Consider the following 20,790-nt stretch of genomic DNA (forward strand, 5'->3'; position numbering starts at 1 on the left):
CCCTAGTGGAAATGGCATCAAGTAAATCTACTGCATCATTAAAATTATTTGAGGTGCTTAAACTCTTAGGGGCAAATCTAAATGTAGAGCTCCTTAAAGCAGAAGGGTTGGGAATAATGTAACCCGAACAGAGCATTTGGTAGTCTGTACACTGCATAACGTGCAGAATTAGTAGCCTCGATCAAGATGGACTCCTTAGATAAAGAAACTTTGCAACTTATCAGTGAAATTCATCTTTTTCTGAGCATGAATCTGACCAAGGAAGTCGGAGTCCTAGAAACTCTACACCTATAGTAAATAAAGAAACTTTCAATAGGCAGCTATGTTTGAATTAAGTGTTTGTTAATCTTGAACGTGATTTGGTGAAAATGGAGGTAGCAATGTTTCAGAAGGGTGTATACTGCTGAGAAGGTGATAAATGTTCTGACCCCCAATGTGATTTTTTGTTGGCTCTACCTACACAGGAATTTCAGCTTTGTGTGCACCAGCTTGTCAAAAAAGCTAATCAGGGTGGGCCAGTGTGTGGGTGGGTCTTCATTTTGAACTTATGGCGATTCTCAATGGAGAACAAATAAATCAGGTGGTGGGGGTTATGCAAATATAGAGATTGGTTTACCACTGCAAACGTCACAGAGATGCAGATAAGATAGATCAGGTCTAACATGGTGCAAGCCCTGGTCTGTCCACACAAGGTACTGGTTCAAATTCCCTATAAAAGCACTGGGTAGAGGGGACCTTCTCAGGCAGATCTTTACAGACCCTCAACACAACACAATGAAGCTGACTGTAAGTATTTGATCCTGACTCAAACATGTGTCATTGCCGACTGATTTGAATGGTCTAGGAGTGAGGGTGGAAGTAACATGGATAGGCATTGGGTCTCACATTAATATATAGAACTGTAAGGCTTATGTCTCAGACTTTCACAACAACAGACGAGCTGCCAATCTTCATGTATATAGCCATGTCTCATGCAGCATAGGCCTCATACCATTGGCCAATTGGAAGTCATATGATTGGCAGCAAAAACCTGGTGCACAGTTAAGGGTGTCTTACTGCATTTTGTGTATTGCTTATTGAAGCTACATAAAGTACACAATATTTTAAGACTAGACCTGGCTTACCATCTGTTTCAGAATATGGAAATAGAATATCTGTTGTTTGCCAAGTTGGTTTTCATGCCTCCGTAATGGTCATCATGTTATTCCTGGTTTAGTCTCTGTCAACTGACGAGTAAGGGTCTAATTACAACTAGCCTGTAAAATTCCAACCCCTGCAGAAACTCCTGTACATGTCTTCAGTTAAACCTGCATGAATTTAAGGGAGGCAAACGGTTAGGTTTACCGGGATGTGGATTTTGATATACTAAGAACCAAAATCCATATGGCACACTCCATTACTGTGTAAACCTCCGCATAGGAAGAAATTAACTCCTTAAAAAAATTGGAACCCTGAGTTTGCAGATGTATTGGGTGCAATAAATTCAGTATATCCCCATGCGCGGGTAATCATGTCCTTAGTGTGCTCTGTGTTAAATAACATATGACAAACAGCTTCCATATTGGTTGAATGGAAATAGCCAATTTGTTTTTTTATTTAACAATTGTGTGCACTGTTAACTGCACCAGGTGTCAGAAGTACATGTTAAATGAACAAGAAAATGACAAGGAACGAGTGCAACCACTGAAGAGTAGCGTATTGGAGAACTAATGAAATGATGGCATGGTGTAAAACAAAAACAAGCCACATTGGGAAAGACAGTAGTGGGGCCCTGTGTTGTGGTAATGGGCTTAGTTTAGGTGCAAACAGAAAAGCTTCATTGTGAGAGCTCTAGTGAATGACAAGAGAGTCAGTTGAGTTCTCCTATGAAAGGGTAGAATGTTTCATACTTTATTAGCTACCTGGGAAAAAACTTCATGGCAAGGAATGCCTGAAATGTAGGTGTTTCAACTAGAAGAGAATTCTTACTCCGTAGTGCATGTTGGTCTCGCGAGACAATTGGAAGATCTTCCCAACAAGACAGCCTTTTCATGTGGATGGCTCTATTTATTTATTTAGCTAGTCTTAAGTGAACTGGTTTACATCTATAGAGCCCCTGTTGAGTCATTGGATCCCAGGAATATAACGTGGAACATAAGGCTGGTACAGTTCCTGGGCATCTTTAAAACCCTTGTCAAACACATGTACAGACATAGATTGGGTAGAGGGAGTGGTGAACAATGCCCCAGATAAGAAACCCTGTGTGTACCACGCAGTGGCGCAGTGGAGGGCTGCTAGGGAAAATGAACATATGTGGCTTTCTATCCTGTTAGGCTCAGTACAAATTCAACATCACATTGTCTGTCCCTTGGTTATTTGCACTTTCAGTATAAATGTGCACAAATTTGCACAGTTGCATAAAGGTATTCATGTTTTTGCAGGCTAGTAGGGGCCCTACTCTGCGATCTTCAAGCCCAGAAAGTGAAGTACCAGTACTTTTATTACTCCTCCTTTTCTGTGGCTAAATATTGGCACCTTCTGTGTAAAATTGCACACCGCATAGGCTTCGCCAGCTTTTTAACCTTTGCACATTTGCGACTTATGAGAAATTGTCCACTGTATGGGCAGCAAATGTATTAATAACTACTCCCCAAATGAGAATGAATGTTTTCATGATTGATAGCCATTTTTTATATTTTCTATTTATCTGTTTTATTGTGTATGTCCTCTTGTCGAGGTTAATGGTTTTAATTGACTAATAAACACATTATTCACTCAGATCCCTTGCTAATTCGATGCAACTGATCAATCATTAGGACTAGGCAAGGATCACTTATGTAGCACGTATACCACTGTCTAATGCCTACTTGTCTCTCAAAGACATGATTCTTCCAGAAACTCCCTTCACTTCCCAAAAAGAAAGCTCAACTTTGGTGTTTCACTTTCAAATTTCTTGACACCGTAGGAGAACTGATTAAATGTGGGAGTTATTTCTAGAGTGGAAACTAACTAACCTCTCGGAGATGACAAGTAAGTGACGCTCATGTAGAAAAATGGCCGAGTGACAGACTGAAGTTGTATTTAGTTATATTTCATGTTCTGCTGTTTTGTGTCACCATGACCTTCACCATCAACTGTGCAAACTCCAGCTCCTCTCACTAATGACCATTATTTCACAGTAGACTTGCCCATTTACCCCGTCAGAGGGCAGACCCTACATTAGATATAATACTCTAAGCAGTGAAGTAAGATTATTGGCAAAACATGGCGGTGGAACGTGGACATTGTCACTTGTTTTATATTTGGTTACTTTGTGATTTCAATCTAACTGCATCACTGTAACATTGGGGCACAATAGTTGGTGTCACCAAGAACAGCAAGGCCAGGGTTAATGAATGAAGCAACGATAAGGTTTCACCACTTTGACTGGACTAGACTGGACTGGACTAGATTGACTCCATAGCTGGTCCACCAGTAATGTGCATGTGTTTTTTTTTAAGTAGCCTAAACATAATTTGTTTTCCTGCATTAGTGGTTACTGTGTCTGATAATCTGTGTATTTATGTCTCTCACAGATCTTCGTCCCTGCCCTTCTGGCAGCCTTGTTGATTCCATCCCTGGCAGATGACGTAAGTGGAAAAAATATGATTATGGTAAAATACAGCTGTTTAAGAATGTCGGCTATCTTGGCAGTGATAGGCCCTGATAATCCGCATACACTAATTATGTACACATTTCCATGCATGTTTTTGTTTCATTCTGCTAACCAAGACAGATGCATTTGTTTTCTTGATAAAAGGTGGATAGATGCATTGATTAGATCAGAGAGATGATTGATGTCTGTAATTTTGACATTATTTTCACATTGCACTACTCGTTAGATGTATTTTTTTCAGTCTTGTATAGATGTGGTGCTGTATGACCAATCAGTACCAAAAGAATTTAGAATAAAATGTAGCCACACCCACTCAGTACTTCAGAGTTTTGTAAAAAACAGTCAAGGGCCCAAAAAGAATAGACTGACAAAAAATTCCAGTAGTATTTATCATAAGGAAAATATATATGGAGCATTAAGAAAGTATAAGAACACTGAAAAGATTGTCACAAAACCTAATTGTGGTGAAGCAGCCTGGTCAAACGTACAGTGTGAAAATATGTTCAGAAGAACTTTGGGGGAAAACATACATTTGATTGCATAATAATGTTATGAGCAGTTGACATTGATTTCTTTTAGTCAAATTTGAATATGTGAGAAATTAAATTGTTTGGCAAAAAGATTCAGTTTTAGTTTCGACAATCTTGAGCTTGTGATTGCAGGACAAAATGTAGTCATTGGAAAAATATTTGACCTTGTGTGGATGGAATAGTAACTAAAGGGCTGAGTAAGGAGTGTTTCCGAAAGCTGCTCCCTGTCCTCATTACCACTATGCATGACCCACCTCTGTAGCAGATGGGTTTGTGAAAACAGGGTACCTGAACTCAGAGTCTACTGCATACGTTTAACCCCACACAGGGACCACGTGCAGGCTGGATCCACAGGCAGTGTGCAGATGACTGTGGCAGTGAAGGGACTCGGCATGAAGTGTGGCCATGCACAAAGAGTTTTGTGAACTCAATATTTTAGGTTTCAATTAAAATAATTATGGACAGCTGTGCTGGGCCATTAGCCCTGCACACTTGCATCAGAAAGTTTACTTCTCAAACCTGTTGAACTTGGCCTTTGGTCATGCAGATGTGCTTCGGAAGAACAGGAGCTGACCCTACGCATGGTTCAAAGACATACCCTCTAGACAGACCCCACTGCACCCAGACACTGTGGGCCCTGCAAACTCACGTTTGGTCGTTAGTAAAAAAACTAATCTGTGGTCATGCTCAGTCTTGGAAGGTCCTGTGACCTAGAGCAATGTTATGGTAGAAGGCAGAAGAAGTGCCCCAAGGTCCGCTACCCACTGCCCGTGGCTGAAGCCCACGGGCTGTGGCATCTGTAGACTCTCGACTGGTCATCTCGGGGAGGAGGGGTTAGTGAAAGTAAAATAATTACTTGCTGGATATGCTGTGTATGGCATGGCCTATGGATGGGCGCAATGACCTCAGAACATTTACTTCCCAAATCAGGTTAAATGTACACACAGCTGACTTGGGAGGTGGGAGTGGGCACAGAATGCGGCCAAATGCCTACACCACTAAATTTGTGGCCCCTGAATTTTGTGGACAAGTCCAAAACACACTTTTGTTTCCTAAGCAAGCAGTGCACAGCCAAAGGCATAAATTGTTGCCTGGTGAAAGCTACACAACTAGTGTATCTGCCAAGCCCTCTTTGTGGTCTCATCCCTTCCACTCATCTGTGGTACATGGTCTAAGTCCTTACTTGGAGGTCTAAACTGTGATCTGAATCTTGTGCCATCTATTGCACCCATCGTTCCAATGGCTTAATCCTTTATCCAAGGCATGTCCAATGGGATTGGTCTGTATACGTTTAATACAGATAACACTCTAGTGATTTGATGATTTTGATTAGAGCCTATGCCATTGCTAAAAATGTAATGTTTATTAGACTCTCTGCCATTAAACTCATCTGATGATGCCCCACAGGCACTTTCCATTGTTAAATGTGAAGAGACGCAGCAGTTCTACACTGTAGATGGTTTGTTCACTTTTCCAATGAATTTATATATTAAATTAGATCTGTTGATGCTATGATACGTTCTGTGCACTTCTGATTTGCCACTTTACAGTATAGGGCTGCTCTGAAGATCATGTTGTAACTGTTAAGTGTTTGCTGTTTTCTCTGGCAGTCTGTCACCCTTACTAACCAGGGCAATGATGGCGGCAGCGTCCACCAGACCGTGAACATCAACAATGGACAGAACATTGCCAATATCAACACTAACGCCGGGTGGAACTCAATGAACTCCATCTGGGACTACAACACTGTGAGTACCTAAGAGTGTGGACTTTGCATCGACGTGAGTAACATGTGGATGACCACATGCAAAAGTAGATCGCATGTATATAACACATTAGTGTTAAGGGGGATGTTGGGTCTCCTTCACTGGAGGCCATCAATACTCTCGACCACCACTTCTTGATCCATTGACTGGACTCTGTAGCCACTATGTTGGTGTTCATTTGGCCTGGATCCAACCCTTTATCACAGGCCATACCATTCTACTCGAGCTCGAACCTTAGAATCCATACCCGAGACTTTAGAATATGGGGAGCACAAGGCCTGGGCTTTTCTCTACATCAATTAATAGGCTACTTCTAATGTTAGGACTTTACTTTGTCAATCTTATTTCAATGATACACAGATTTATAGGGAGTTTAAAATATATAAATAAACCATAATTTAATTTTCCCACACGTTTTGAACACTGATTGCATCTTCATGCAATTTGAAAGAGATAAATTGGAAGTCAATCGGGCATACTTACAAGCGAATATCGCCACCAGAATGTCACTTTTAATGACTTTCTTGTTGCGATATCCCCTTCTCCTTATTTACAAAGCAGCGTTAAGCCACTTAAGGCTTAAGCAGCGTTAAGTCACTTCTAAATAAGGTCCATTTTCATGCTTCACTTAGCGTGAAAGGGGTGTGCAATGGGTATTATATTGGGCATTCCGCCACAACACCCATTGCTTTTTGACGCTGCTCCACATTTAGAAGCATGAGGCAGCGTCAAAAACTAAGGTGAGGTAATACCTGATCTTAGGATGGCGATACAAGGAGATGTTATTAATTTCTCCTCATATTTTGCTCTTTCTATGTGTGCTGTTTTCTGGCACATGCCTCCGTTTAAGAATGTCTGAGCAGGGATACAATTTTGGCCTAACACCGCACTCTGACATTTGATTGTAAATATCCCCCTTTATTTTCCAGGTTAAAGCTAGAATAAGCAATTAGCTAAATGACACAGTATCACCATAATTAATGCAAATGGTAACAGTGTTCCAATAGTGAATAATCCAGGTATTGAATCTGTAAAACCCATGTTTAATTCACAGATTCCTATTTAACAGCCCTTCCACACATTTGAAATATAGCTGCATAAGTTGCACTGGCTCCCAGTCAGGAACCACATCATCTTTAATGCCCTCTGCATCACATATAGAGCACTTCAGGATACTGTCCCCATGTTCCTGAGACACCTACTTTACTTGAATGTCCCAAATAGGCATCTGCGCTCTGAAGGAGCTAAATTGCTAACAGTTCCGAGAGTCTTCAAATCCAGCTGGGGTGGCAGGAGCTTCAGGGCAACTGCCCCCAAGCTCTGGAATGCACTCCCTTTCTCCATCAGAACACTTCCAACTCTATTTGCCTTTAGGAAGGCCCTGAAAACCTGGCTATCTGAGAAATAGAGACCCTCGTCTTACAGAAACTTGGTTACTCTACCTTTCAGGGCCATGACACCTCCTGGTATTCGTGCGCTTAATAAATATATTAACATAACATGCACTTATCTAACAAATGGTGAGGAGTTTAAAGATCTACGGTACCGGACTCCCATCTCCTCATTGTTCAATGCTCACCCATAGAAGATGGGAGAATCACATTGCTTGAGCAAAACACATGAAAATCACTGCCGCAGACACACTCCAGCACTCAAAAGGGAGCATTAAAACTACTTTTCGCTCACTTGATTCATTGTTCTGGAAGACAACTACCTGTCCACCACCCAATGATGAGTTTCATGAAGGAACTACATAAATGTTCCATTCATTTAGTAAATGATCACAGTCGTATTAAAGGGCACCTTCCTGGTTACACAAAGAATGCTTGTCAGGCATACAAATCCACTAAACAACACTTGACCAGTGTTAGACATGGATTAGAGCGGTAGGTAACAACATAGGCTCATCCTTTCATATTTGAGCTGTCTGCGCTTACATGAATTGGTGGTGGAAATTATAAGGTTAGTGCTGTTTCATAGCTGGATGTGGGAGACCTTGGCCCTCTGAAGCTTTCTCCTACGGTAGTGGATTGGAGTACCAGGAAGGCAGGAGATTTCCTTGTGGACTTCAAAATAGTTATCTTTATTGTTACAGGAAAGAAATGATGCTCCAATGTTATGACAGATCCGGCTACACATATTTACAGTTCTGTTTGTTTTTCAGAGTTTACTTGCAGGAGCAACTTGTAATTATGGCAAAAATATTAGAAAGGTTGTTTGGCGGGCATGGTCCAGTGGGTTTAGGAATATTTAAAGCCTCATGTTGTGTTTTTTTCCCAGTATCTCTTTATTGATTTTCTGGTACAGCAGTTGCACACAGTTTGCCAAAGCTTTTAAGCATATTATCATACATTTCATGCATGTCTATAACATAATGTACATCTGTCCCAGGTGTTTTGTGGAACTGAAGGTACATGACATCCCCTCGTTAGTTGGGTTGCACATTTGTGCATGCAGTCCATATCCATGCAGTCTTTTCTTGGCTGAGGCCAGCATTTGAACCAGCATGAATCCAGAAAACTATTACAACTCTCCCTTATCTGTAGGATAATACGTATTAAACTGGGTTTTAGCCACTGTTGCAGTCTACAATATAGCCCCTTCATGGTGGGTCTGGGTGTTGCATCCCACTTGTTCCTGTCCTGATAGACAATCATCATAACTATACCAGTTGTGTATTCTCTCTCTACAGAGAAGGTTTGCGTTACATAGGTGGCATTCTTTAGTGTATAGCACAGTTCGCACCCGCTACACTCGATACAAGAGGTGTGTGGTGTATCGCATGCCCATCCCGAGTGAGACCTGATGATGATGATTCAAGTGAAGGAGGTTTCTTGTCTGTTTTAGATTTTTGTGCTGTAACATAGTCATTCCATGTTGGCAGCCCACTAAGACTCTGTGCATATAGTTTATCCCATACATCCATCTCTGCTGTCCCCCATTTGAGAAGGTCTTTTAGCCACCATTGATGGCTCGGTGCCTCATATGATTCCCAGACAATGCTTCATTTAGCTAGTGAATACGCCAGGGCTATGAATCTCACATAGATGGTTTGTTTGCAAGCTCAGTCACAGTCCCCACCATGTCTTCAGAGTAACTTACTATTTCAGGACCAGAACATATGTTGGAAGTACTCTGCCGATGAGGTGATTATAGGGCATTTGGGTTCTATCCCTGAGAACATGAGGCTCAACAGCGCTGAGGTGAGGTAGGGTTGATGTGGATAGTTGAAGTGGGTGTACTTGATTCTGTGGTTCCTTGACGCTGTCTTTACAAGCCTCATCGCTCCTTCCCACTGCTTATTTGTCAAGTCCTGCCCCACAATGGTATTCCATTTACCCCATAGGCTGGGGTACTCATTAAGGCCAGTGCTCAGCACTAAATACATTGTATAACAGAGTTAACATTCCACCTATACTTGCCATATGTTAATAAGAGCCTCAGCCTTTCGAAGGTGCGCTGCTCTGTCAGATCGTGGTCCCATGTCTTTCTAAGGATGAGTCAGTGCATTATATGTCAGTGCCAGGAACTGCCCTAAGCCAATTCCGTGTTTCTTAGTGACTTTCAGGAATGTGGGCAATTTGTTGTGTTCAAATATATCTCCAAAAATGGACAGTGCGCTCTCTGACCAGTGCTTCGTGTAAGTGCTGGGTGATTGCTTTGAAGTCCTACACTGTGGCCAGTATGTCAGGGAGCTTCATGAGGTAGAAAAGTGCATCTTCCACATACAGGAAGCTAACATCACATGTGCATTGGCATGTTAGTCCCCACTCTAGGCCTCTCGTCTTAATAGGAGCCGGAAGCTGCTTGATGACTAGTGCAAATATTGAGGGTGACAGTGTGTACCTCTGCCTGGTGCCCCAGCCAAAGGGGAAAGTTTCAGAAACGTCTCTGCCCGTTTGCACTCTACCTGTCAGGGCGGAGTATAAGAGACTAATCCAGCATCTAATTTTGGGCTCATACCCCATGCTTTTGAGTACTTACTTTAGGAACGGCCATCCCAACATATCAAATGCTTTCTCGATGTCTAGAGAGATCGGAATCGTATCATCTTCCATTCCATTATCACAAACAGTCGTTGCAATTTCAGGAATGTATTCCTCCCGGGGATAAACCCATTTTGATCCAAGTGCATCAGTGTGGAATCACTTGGGTCAATCTGGTTGCTATCACCTTTCCTAAAATCTTGCAGTCAGTGTTGAGCAACAACAGAGGCCAATAGGATCACACGTCTAAGGAATTGCGATCTGGTAATACTTCATATCATGTTTAACCCGTTTACCACGGCCATTATTTCGGTGCAGTGCGGGCGTTCTAAGGAGTGGGCGGGGCCGCGTCGGCCGTTGGCCCTTCGCAGCACCAGCCAGGTAGTGCTCGCGATGGCCAACGGCCGACGGGAGCACGGAAGGGGTTTAAACTGCCTTTCTTATCCTAAAATTATGTCTCTATTTTTATCGTAATATGTTTTGGGAGTGCGCATACACATTTACCCTGAATTTCACCAGGCACTACTCTTCAAAGTATGAAAAATCCACAAGCTCTTATAGAGCACCCCTGTATACATTTATATGTGAATATTGAGACATTCATGTGGCTCTCATATTGCACTCATTCTGAACTACATTATGCAGTTCTAGCTCATTTCTGAGGAGCTCGCAAACTCTCATGATGCAGCTCTACACTGACTTGAACCGTGCATTGATATTCAGTGGAAAGAGGTTCACAGATATCTAAAAATTCACCTCCATACAGGTATGCACCATACATTCATATTCTTGGTTAGACATTCACAGGGCTCTCATACACTTCTATGCTGATGTAAACTACGCACTACTATCCTCTATAAGGTCGACCGCATAGCTACAACACTGCCCCTCACTTCTGTCATTGACTGATATCCTTGATCTGAGACATTTGCATAAATTATATTGCCCAGATAATAAATTCTGCAACATGCACTGCCAGCCGACCCCTGAGACATTGAGTGTTCACATTTTACACAGCAACAACATGTACTGATAGCCAAGTACTGAACCATTCGCCTAGATTACCCTGCACTTTATACTGATGTACAAGTACTGAGACATTAAGAGTACTTTAAAGTTGAACCTCTGTGCTGACCAACATTATACACTGATATCCCAGTAGTAAAGGCCTACACTGAGCCACACTCTGACCCACCGTGGTAGAATGTTTTTCCAGACATGGTTACAAAGTAGCAGCTTCTTTGACATTGATATGGAGAGTATTTACAGACAGGGTTCCTCCTCCCCTTCCATAATAATATGTGGACAATGGGGAAAAATATGACTTATGTCCAAATGACCTAGCTATTGAAACCTTGTTGACATACTACTACATCCATTGTAGAGAGATGCGCAACAGGTAGATTTAGAGAAATAGAAGTTGCATGTATTGCAGTGTTGACACATCACTGTAGAAGGAGGTGCATAGACAAGATGCCTTAGCCCTGATTAGATCCGATAAATTTTAATTGTGCCAAAATGTTAACAATAAAGTCTTGGTTGCAGTTTCATTGACCCACATTGTGTACCTCAAATAGACTTTTGGCATGGTTCAGTGTTAGAGAGTGGCCATAACAACCCTGGGTTTTCAAAACGCATGACCCACTGGACAATTCTTATATATCTCAGGTGTAAAAATATGCTGCACATCAGAGTGATCTCCCCTTAATCGAGCCCAGTTCTCTCTGGGAGGGATTTTCAAAGTATTGGATTTCAAGGGATCAAGGCTACGCCTCTCTTCTCTAGGCTACAAAAACTCAAGGCATGATTACAAGTTTGGCACAACGGCACACCTCTGCTGGCCAAACCTGTGCAAGGACTGCAAGCCAAATTGCGAGTTGGAAAAGTGCAACTCATAATACGATCTGCGGTCCTTTGGCCTTTCCCATGGCGGTGCCTTGAAAACAGGCACCGCAATGATAGTGGGCAAAAAGCTCCTGGAACTGGGGGGAATTCTGATGAATGTATCATGCAGGGAGTCATGGGGCCATGTAGGGCCCCCTTTGTTTCTGCTTAGCCTGCCTTTTTATGGCGGGACTCCACTATGAAAAGGTTGGTAGTCAAGGAATGAAAAATATGCTGAGCGGGACTGCGCCAGTCCATGCTGGGCATAATGCGCTGTAGCACTCCTGCCAGTGAATGACTGTTCACTGTTGCTGCCGGTGGTCCACCACTGATACGATTTAGAAAGTCATAATCGGCAAAACATCGGCCCGCCACTCCTTTGCCACTGTGAGTTTGGGGGTCGCAAGACAGCCAGGCTTGTAATCATGCCCTAAGAGTGCTCAGGAGCAAACTTTACTACCAGAACTAGGACATTTCACACTCCCACAGAATGCATTAGCAATGTAAACCCTTCCCTTTTTATGTCCAGAATCTTGATTGCTCTGCCAGGTAATAAAGAGCAGGGCAAGTTGTGCCTGAAGTCATGCCGAGAGATGAGCTCTGTACATCCTTGCCTCCTCGACTTCTGTACCCATGAATGCCAGGCTAGAACGTTAAGATGAAAAATGATAATAATAATATTGTCCATATCCCACCTCTCCATTTTGAGGCAATGCAAAATAATAAATATTTTAACATATTGTTATAATATATATTTAATTAACATACATATATTAAATTGATTTAATTATTATATACATCAATATTACTATATAACATTGCTGGATTTGCATGTTGTTCTCTTCATTGGCAGTGTTTTCCTTAGGTTTCTGATAGGCTTGTTTTGCATGAATCTACCTATCTAGTTTAGAACAAACCTGACTCGACCACTTTCCCTCTCATACTAACTACCCATCTCTCTCGCTCTCTCTCTCTCTCTCTCTCTCTCTCTCTCTCTCTCGCTCTCTCGCTCTCTCTCTCTCTCTCTCTCTCTCTCTCTCTCTTTCTCTCTCTCCCCCTCCCTCCCTCCCTCCCCCCCCCCTTTGGCTGGTAGGCCACCATTAAAATCCCAAGACGTAATTAACTTCATATGTTGTTTACAAAATCTACATCAGTACACAGTTTTTCCTACTTTATCTTTCTTCAATACTGCACATTTAGCAGAAATTGCAACTCAATACTATCTACAAAACAACACAATTATTAGCCTATAATGCACCACATAATTTCCTATTCCTGCTCAGCATAAAAATTATTATAACTCACGGACCTTCCGTGGGGGCTCACCCAGGCCTCACCAGGGCCCACGATTGTAACTGGTGGATTATAATGCTACATGGTCCGTGAATTATAGTAATTTGTAACACATATATCCTCACGGGAGGGTGCGCCTTACCGCGCGCATACCACCCGAGGATTACTACTTTTTTGGTCCTGAAGAATGCTGAGTGAATAATACTCTTGATAGCAGAAACATGTCGACCTTTTTACAGGACAATGAGTTTCAGAATTAAAAACTCTCCTTTGTCTGTTATTTCTGTTTTTAACTGAAGCTGTTTGGCCCCTTATTAAATTGGTATTGGGTACAAACTGTTTCTTTTAAATCACTTACACTAACACTAATCACCATTTTTTCACATAAAATTAAAAAAAAACAGCTCCGCTGTAATACAGGCGTTGTAGCACACTGGGGGGACATTCGGTCTCCCCAGTGGGAACCCGATGATGAAGCATGTCACCACTAGGTGGTGAGTGAGGGTTCTTCCTTTTAAAAGAAAAAAATTATTTTCTTCTCTTTTTTCACACCTTTTGTGACTCTGGTTTTAGCAAGGACAATTATTCTTTCTATTTTTCTTGTGGCCTTGCATTAAAGTCATGACGTCACCGTTCCTGTTTGTACTGCGGTGAAAGCAGGGGTGTAACCAGGGAGTAATGGTTGGCATGGCCTGCAAACAGACGCACTCCTTCCTAATTTCCCATTGAGTCCTGCAAACCTGGAGTAATAACAACAAAAAAATGCTGGTTCAAAAGCCTTGCTGTGCTGATGCAGTTTTGTGGCTCTTCCCCACCTTCCTTACTACAGTATAAGCTGCAACATGGAATCCTTCCCTGAGAAATCATTGTGTGGATTTTAACCACTCATCTACATAGAATGCAAATATCTCTGCAGGGAACACAAAAAGCTATCTCTCGTGTTTTGGGGTTTTCCACCAATTCATTGCACTTCAGAATGCATCTATTCCCTCCAAATTCCACAATAGGCCATTTCATACACCAGTCATGTCTACACAAAGCAATATGTTGATCAAGGGTTTTCTATCTTCCAGGGATTCATTGCAGTCCGGCCCTTTGCCAAGAAGTCCTGCTACATCCATAGGATGAACAAGAATGTGGTGCCCAGTATCCAGGAGCTCGCTCGCCTCACCAAAGAGAAGAAGGTGACAGTGGGGTTGGTGGGATATTGATTGGGCCTGAGACTCTAAGAATATGGTGTGCGTAGAAGTGATTTACCCTTTGAGGAGTCCTAACACTTCCAAATTCCACTCATTCACCAGGAGGAATAAGATAAGAGTACCCCAAGTGTAAGTCACATAAAAACCACAAACTCATGTGCACACTCATGCACACTCAGTCAGTACTGGACTCTTATGTGCAGCTCTGAAAGTCGTACCTGCAGTATGAACACATCTGTGGATGTAACACAAACAGTGCTCCAGTGGCAGAAGGGTAATTTACACGTAATGAGCCCCAAGAGCCTTGGACATTATAAAAGGGAGTCACAGCTCGTGTGCAGCCCCTTCTATAATACTGATCATGCCGGTGCCCGTTTTGTGTGGCTGTGTCCCCCATGGAAATGAGGGAAAGCTTTGCCTTTGAGACTGAGCCATATAACAGATGCAGACTCAGAGGCAATGGAGCTGAGACAAAGCGCACTGGATATAAGCCACAAAGAGGTGGCATGCAATCAGTGCGCCTATCGGGGTGCACATTATAAAAAAGAACAGGGGTCCCGGGAACCCCCCAGACATGCCCCAACAGGTGGATGCTGTCACTAATTGCACCCAACGCCACCTTCAGTGGGGTCTCTACTCAGACTGAAACACAGACTGGGTTGCCACCTGCATTGAAAGGCATGCATGCAGTTTCAAACAGATAGCTTGTATTCAGTTATAGTGTGTTCAGAGTGCATATGAAAGTTTGGTCCTGCACTCTGCATAGTGCATGCATTCTCTGTAAAAGGGTGCACTGTCTCACTCTGTGCCCAGCGCAACCAGTTATGAGTGTGTCAGGCACATATTAAGACAGTGACCCCAATAAGTACTACAACAACTAGTGAACTGTATCATGCTCTGGATGATACAGTTGTGGAATATTATATTCAGTTCCGTGGGCCAAATTTGCTGCATCATGCAAAGTTTGTGAGAGAATAATTGGGGTACTGTGTGGAGCTCTGAAGGCTTTACCCGGAGCATTGTGTCCAGTTCTGTGTGGTGCCTATGTAATGTATCATGTTCTAAAGCCATATCTGCAGGGTTCTGAGGCTTTCAGATGCCTTCATCTGGAGCATTATGTCCAGTTTGGTTGCCTATATCTAGTTTACTGTTTCTAGTTTAGATTTGGAGCTTGAATTGTGACCCATTTGGAAAAATGAATGGTGGGCATTTCCAATAGAGGAGTCATGACGAGGCTAGATCCCCAGAAGACATGCTATGAAGAAATATCAAGAGAGAGCAGGAAAGGAGGAGGGAGACGAGGTGGGAGGAGAAGGGGGAAGGACAACAGTAAAACCTGTTATTTGAATACATCTCTGCCGCCCTACAGGATCAGAAGGCTCCTGCTGGACCACCACCTCGTTCCGTGCAATATACCGTCACCAGCGCTAAAGCCGAGAACTTTGCAGAGTATGGGAAACCCATTGAGGCCATGTGCCGGGGAGTACCATCCTACCTTGCTGAGGAAGACCGCGGTGAGTATCCTGCAGCTCCATTACTCAGCAGCGAAATGGTCGGAGAAGGCCTGCACTTTTTAGAAGTAGCCCAAACAAGTGATTTTTTTAAAGACTATGCCAAATAACAGTCACATTGATAGAAACAAGCTAGGGCACAGTTAGACTTAAGAATTGGTGTTTTCCTAACATGTCTGCCTCACTGGCTTTTCCGAGGCAATGGCCTCCCATGGATAACAACACAATTTCCTGATAGCCCAATCTAGTTCTGATTAACGCATCTCAAACGTATAATCAATAAAATCATCAGGAGTTAGGTATTCTGTTCTCTTCTTTGATGAAGAGTTTGGCCACATGCATATTATATGTGCACGACATACGTGAGCTGTGTACACACTTTTCAAATTTAAAGTTCCTATGTTTTATGCAGGAGCCAGTCTGATGCATTGCCAAGTAGTTTTTCTGTTGTTAATAGGGGTTACCTAGCAGGTTTCTAGCCTAGGAATGAGTGCTCTTTACATTTGTTAATTACCCTGAAGGAGTCACATTTTTCATTTCTTTCTTCTACAGGGAACAGTTTCTTTTTTGGAATCGGTGGCTGTGTACGGGCTGACCTTCTCTTCCTCATAAATGTCAGTTTTTGTGGAGGAATCGGGTTCTAATTCCAGATTCTTTGAAAATCAGATCTTTCAGATTCCTGTCAGCCATTTTGTTTTTCCCAGTGATATAGCATGTTTACTAGCTGATTGTCTATTTCACTTCTACTTCTGAACTGTGTGAAAATCTGCAAATAAATCGATTGTAGCATTTTATCCATCTGTGTCTTATTGACATTTATTAACACTGAATATGAACTGGTTTGTGTGAGGCAGGATCTCCAACTTTTTCTGTAATGAGAGCAACTTCTGACCAGCGAAAATCATTGTGAGCTACTGAACGCAAAGTAACTCGCACATTGTTACCAGGCACCCCCTCACCCAGCTGATTGATTTTAAACCTAATGTCCTTGGAGTCCGATACTATGGTTTGAATAAAATGCTGTGACTAGGGGTACTATGATTGGGCAGCTATGTGTGTCAGTGAGCGCATGGTCTGTGGACATGTATGAACGTGTGTAAATGAATGGGACATATGTTTATGGGTGACTGACAGCCTGTGCCGTATGAACTTGTGGCACAGGACATACATTTTGCCTTATGTGGCACCGTTACATGTACAATACAAACATACAATAATGTTTTTTTAAATGGGAGAAATTTGAAGTGCAGACAAAATGTTTTGCAAATATTTTACTAATAAGGAACATTTTTCTGCACTACCATTTAAAAACAATTAATGTATTTTTTAGTTATAAATATGGTATTATGTCTACCAGCCACTGGAAGCAAGATGCCTTCTGTGTGTAAATGTAACACTTTGAAATAGGAGAAAAATTCAACTAATGAGCTAACTTTATGTTTATGTGCATTACATAAAACTCATCATTTTAATGTTCTTCCTTGTCAACGTGTCTTTACAAACAGCATGCATTTTACTCCCAGTGATCTGTAGATGTGTCATACTTTTAAGAGGAAAATACAGTCATGTGTTTAAATGTGAGGAATTTAAAGTGAAGAAACAGCTTCATAAAATAGTAAGACTTAATTGACTTAATTTAAAATAGAGAAAAACATTAAGAAATGTTTCATGGAAACATTTTGCTTCACTTTATATTTCTCCCATTTAAAAAAATGAATGTATTTTTTTAGTTACAAATATGGCACTGTGTCTACCACCCACTGGGCGCAAGATGCCTGCTGCAAACCTTTGAAAAGGAAGAAAATGAAAATGGAAGATTTACTTAATTATTAAGTTAACTCTTCATTTGAATTTTCTCTCAGTTAAAAGCATTCAGAAACATTAGTTTGTTCTCATGCTCAAATATTGAGTTGAGAATGACTTTATATAAAAGTTAAATACCTTAGTGCTTCACTTCCGAACCTCTGTCACCCATTTCGGCCATAAATCTGAGTGGAGCCCTGCTCATTCTCAGGCCTGCAATCTGCAGCCTGATAATAATGTAAAATAAATGTAGCCTTTTCTTGACTTTAAAAGGAAAACACAGTGGTATTTATTGCAAATCTTAGTTCAAAATGAAGCTAAGATTCATTGATTTTTATACAATACTATGCAACCTTAATGCCATTTTGATCAATTCCGAGACAATAGAGAAATGCAGAATATATGGGCTCAGCAATCGTCAATCCAAATGCCAACACCTACAGAGAGATCCCTTAAAATGCACCAGGCAGTGGCTGCTGACAGGGGTGGGGCATACTACTTGGCAGTGTTTCAGTGGCTTCTCCCATTGGGGTTCAGAAGTGGTCTTACACAGAGATAATTTTGAATAAAGTGGGTGACATGGAGCATTCATCAGCCCAATTTTCACATAAATAAACTAAAAGGCAATTAAGGCTCAAAAGAGCACATCCAGTGCATGCTGCTATCCCCGAAATCAAGTGTATTATGATGCTAGTGGACAGTGTTGACAGAGGTCACACATATTAATGCTGACCCAGAATGAGACATATATTCTGCAGTAGGTGCACTTAGTGTGTATTCACAAGAAGGACAGGGTCCGTAACTGAATACAGGTGCCAGGTATACTAGGTCTGATCCTTAATGAGTCAGTTGCCTGTGTGTTTGTTGTGAAGGCCAGGACTCTTCTGAATGCAATGACTATTTCCAGGATTACTCTCTGTGCAGCCCCTGTGCATGTGACTATATTCCTGAATCTCCCTGTATCCTGTCACTGCATCCTTCAGCATCAACTAGAGTAGCCCTATCACAAAAACTCAAGCCCAGAAAGCCTTAAAGACAGTCAGTGTGCCAGTTACCACTGCCAACATAGTATTCTACCCAGGAGCAGCGTGTGCAGGTAAGAGCGGTGAGGCAGAACTCAACAGAGAACGACGAGGGAAGACTAAATAAATAATACATTTTCCCTCATCATTGTCTATCAAGTTCCCCCCAACCTGCCTCACTGCTCTTACCTGCATGAACCACTCCTGATTCTACCTGCACTACATTTTTCGGACCTGATGAGTACTAATAGATCAAACAAATGGTGCAAATGGAGTTTGGTGGTGATCGCATATGTGAGTAAAAGATAAAATAGTAAAGTGTGAAAAAGTGAGCACCAGGAACAATATTTTGTGGAATTACCATAAAAAACATTGACAAAGCTAATAGGTCTCCTCACTATGTTAAAAGAATAAATGTCACTAAAATTCTCATACAGTACCAAAGCAGCAGTCAGTACTTTCTTCATGCCACTGCAGTACCATGGGCAATTAGTAGAGGTCCAATGGGTCTACTACAGCTCCTTGGTTTGGTAGCCGGTAGTACTGCAGTGGCCCCTAAGCTTAGAAAAAACAGTAACAGGCCATTAGTGCCGTATGCCATTAGTACAGGTTTTGTACACTTCTAGAACAAAAAACACAGCAAGATGCTGGGTCAAAGTCAAAATTTCTTCACCTCAAATATATAGAAGATAAGGCGAGGTCGGAATTAATTTTAGGAAAAATTAACATTACTGCGCATTGTTCCAAAATACTGAACTACTGGAAAAAACATAAGCAGGAAGAAGCTGAACACCAGGGGTTAAATACATACAGAAGGATATGACCTTCTAACACACACCTGCAGGCCCTCGTCAGCAGCAGGTTGGACTACGGAAACGCCCTCCACGCAGGAGCCTCGGCCAAACTCCTGAAACGACTACAACGCATACAGAACGCCTCTGCACGCTTTGTCCTCAACACCCTTGCCGCAGCCACATCACACCCCACCTGAGAGGCATGCACTGACTTACCGTCGACAAGAGCATCACCTTCAAGCTCCTCACCCACACACAAAAGGCACTCCACAACACCGGACCGACATACCTCAACAGACGACTCACCTTCCACACCCCCAACCACCAGCTCCGCTCCGCTCCACCGACCTCGCCCTCGCCACCGTCCCCCGCATCCGAAGAGCAACCTCCTGCAGCAGATCCTTCTCCCACCTCGCTGCCAAGACCTGGAACACCCTCCCCATCCTCCTACGGTAGACCCAATGTTTTGATTGATCGATTGATTGATTGTAGGGTTAGACTGAGAAACACAAAGAAAGTGGCCCTGTTAGTGAAGTAGAAAGCTAAGAAATGGGCCCATGTTTGCAAACTGGGGCAGTTTTGAACTTGTAAAAACATGCTGTATACATGTTTTGAGAGATATGGAAGACTGTGGATTTGAGCTTGCTGCAGGGAATGTTTGCTTTAGTGTCAGATAAATTACCACTAACAACGGGCCCAGCAGACCATGAAGCAGGGCCACAGTCAATAAAATGGGCTACACACTGACCTGTTAGCATAGCTGCCAAGGTTTCAGATTGCTATGTGTGACATGTTCATAATTTCAGTGTAATTATGAATGACATTTAAACGACTATGAGTGGAACATTCTCGGAGCAAAATCAATCAATGAAGACGAGGGAAACATATAAATATCAGAAATTACACCCATTTGGGCAATGGGAAACTCTAAGAAGATCTTAAAACTGCTGCAAAGGAACAGAAATGGAAGGACACTAACAGGAGACAGCCTGTATTTTGCTGCCTGCAGTTCTCAGTAGGAGAGGGCTGGCATTCACTGCAGCTGCTCACAAGATGATCTCATTGATCTGATCATTCATGACAGCGTGTTAGCCTAAAAAGTAAATGTTATAGCTTAGCAAGTGCAGCTAGGAGATTATACTGTCACTAAGTCTCAGGCACTTACTTCTTTGGTATCCTGGTGAGCCGATGCCACAGAAACAGGTAGGCCCCATCACACTCCGCTGGTGCCGCTGGGGTCAGGTCCGGTCCGTGGGATCAATACCGCCACGGTGCGAGTGGAGAGCATTGCTATTGCCAGAAGGTTCACAAAGGCGAGTCAACCGCTGCGCTGATGGGGTCGGATCCAGTCTCAGGATCCACACTGCT

At 42.4% G+C, this 20,790-nt stretch overlaps 1 protein-coding gene across 1 annotated transcript; it reads left to right on the plus strand.

The window, feature by feature from the left end:
- Nucleotides 1-688: 688 nt before the first annotated feature.
- Nucleotides 689-16,597, plus strand: LOC144791882 (gastrokine-1-like). Its single transcript, XM_078666665.1, has 6 exons — nt 689-786; nt 3,555-3,608; nt 5,775-5,912; nt 14,167-14,277; nt 15,662-15,806; nt 16,356-16,597. Exons 1-6 carry the CDS (start codon nt 775-777, stop codon nt 16,445-16,447), a joined length of 552 nt encoding a protein of 183 aa, XP_078522791.1. The 5' UTR covers nt 689-774; the 3' UTR covers nt 16,448-16,597.
- The last annotated feature ends 4,193 nt before the right edge of the window (nt 16,598-20,790 follow it).

This window comes from Lissotriton helveticus, chromosome 11, assembly GCF_964261635.1.
Source record: "Lissotriton helveticus chromosome 11, aLisHel1.1, whole genome shotgun sequence".
NCBI classification, from domain to species: domain Eukaryota; kingdom Metazoa; phylum Chordata; class Amphibia; order Caudata; family Salamandridae; genus Lissotriton; species Lissotriton helveticus.

Excerpts from the sequence above, each read along its gene's own strand:
- LOC144791882 (XM_078666665.1), top strand. Across the intron at positions 5,913-14,166 it reads CCATCTGGGACTACAACACT|GGATTCATTGCAGTCCGGCC; the intron begins GTGAGTACCTAA and ends TCTATCTTCCAG. Across the intron at positions 15,807-16,355 it reads CCTTGCTGAGGAAGACCGCG|GGAACAGTTTCTTTTTTGGA; the intron begins GTGAGTATCCTG and ends TTTCTTCTACAG.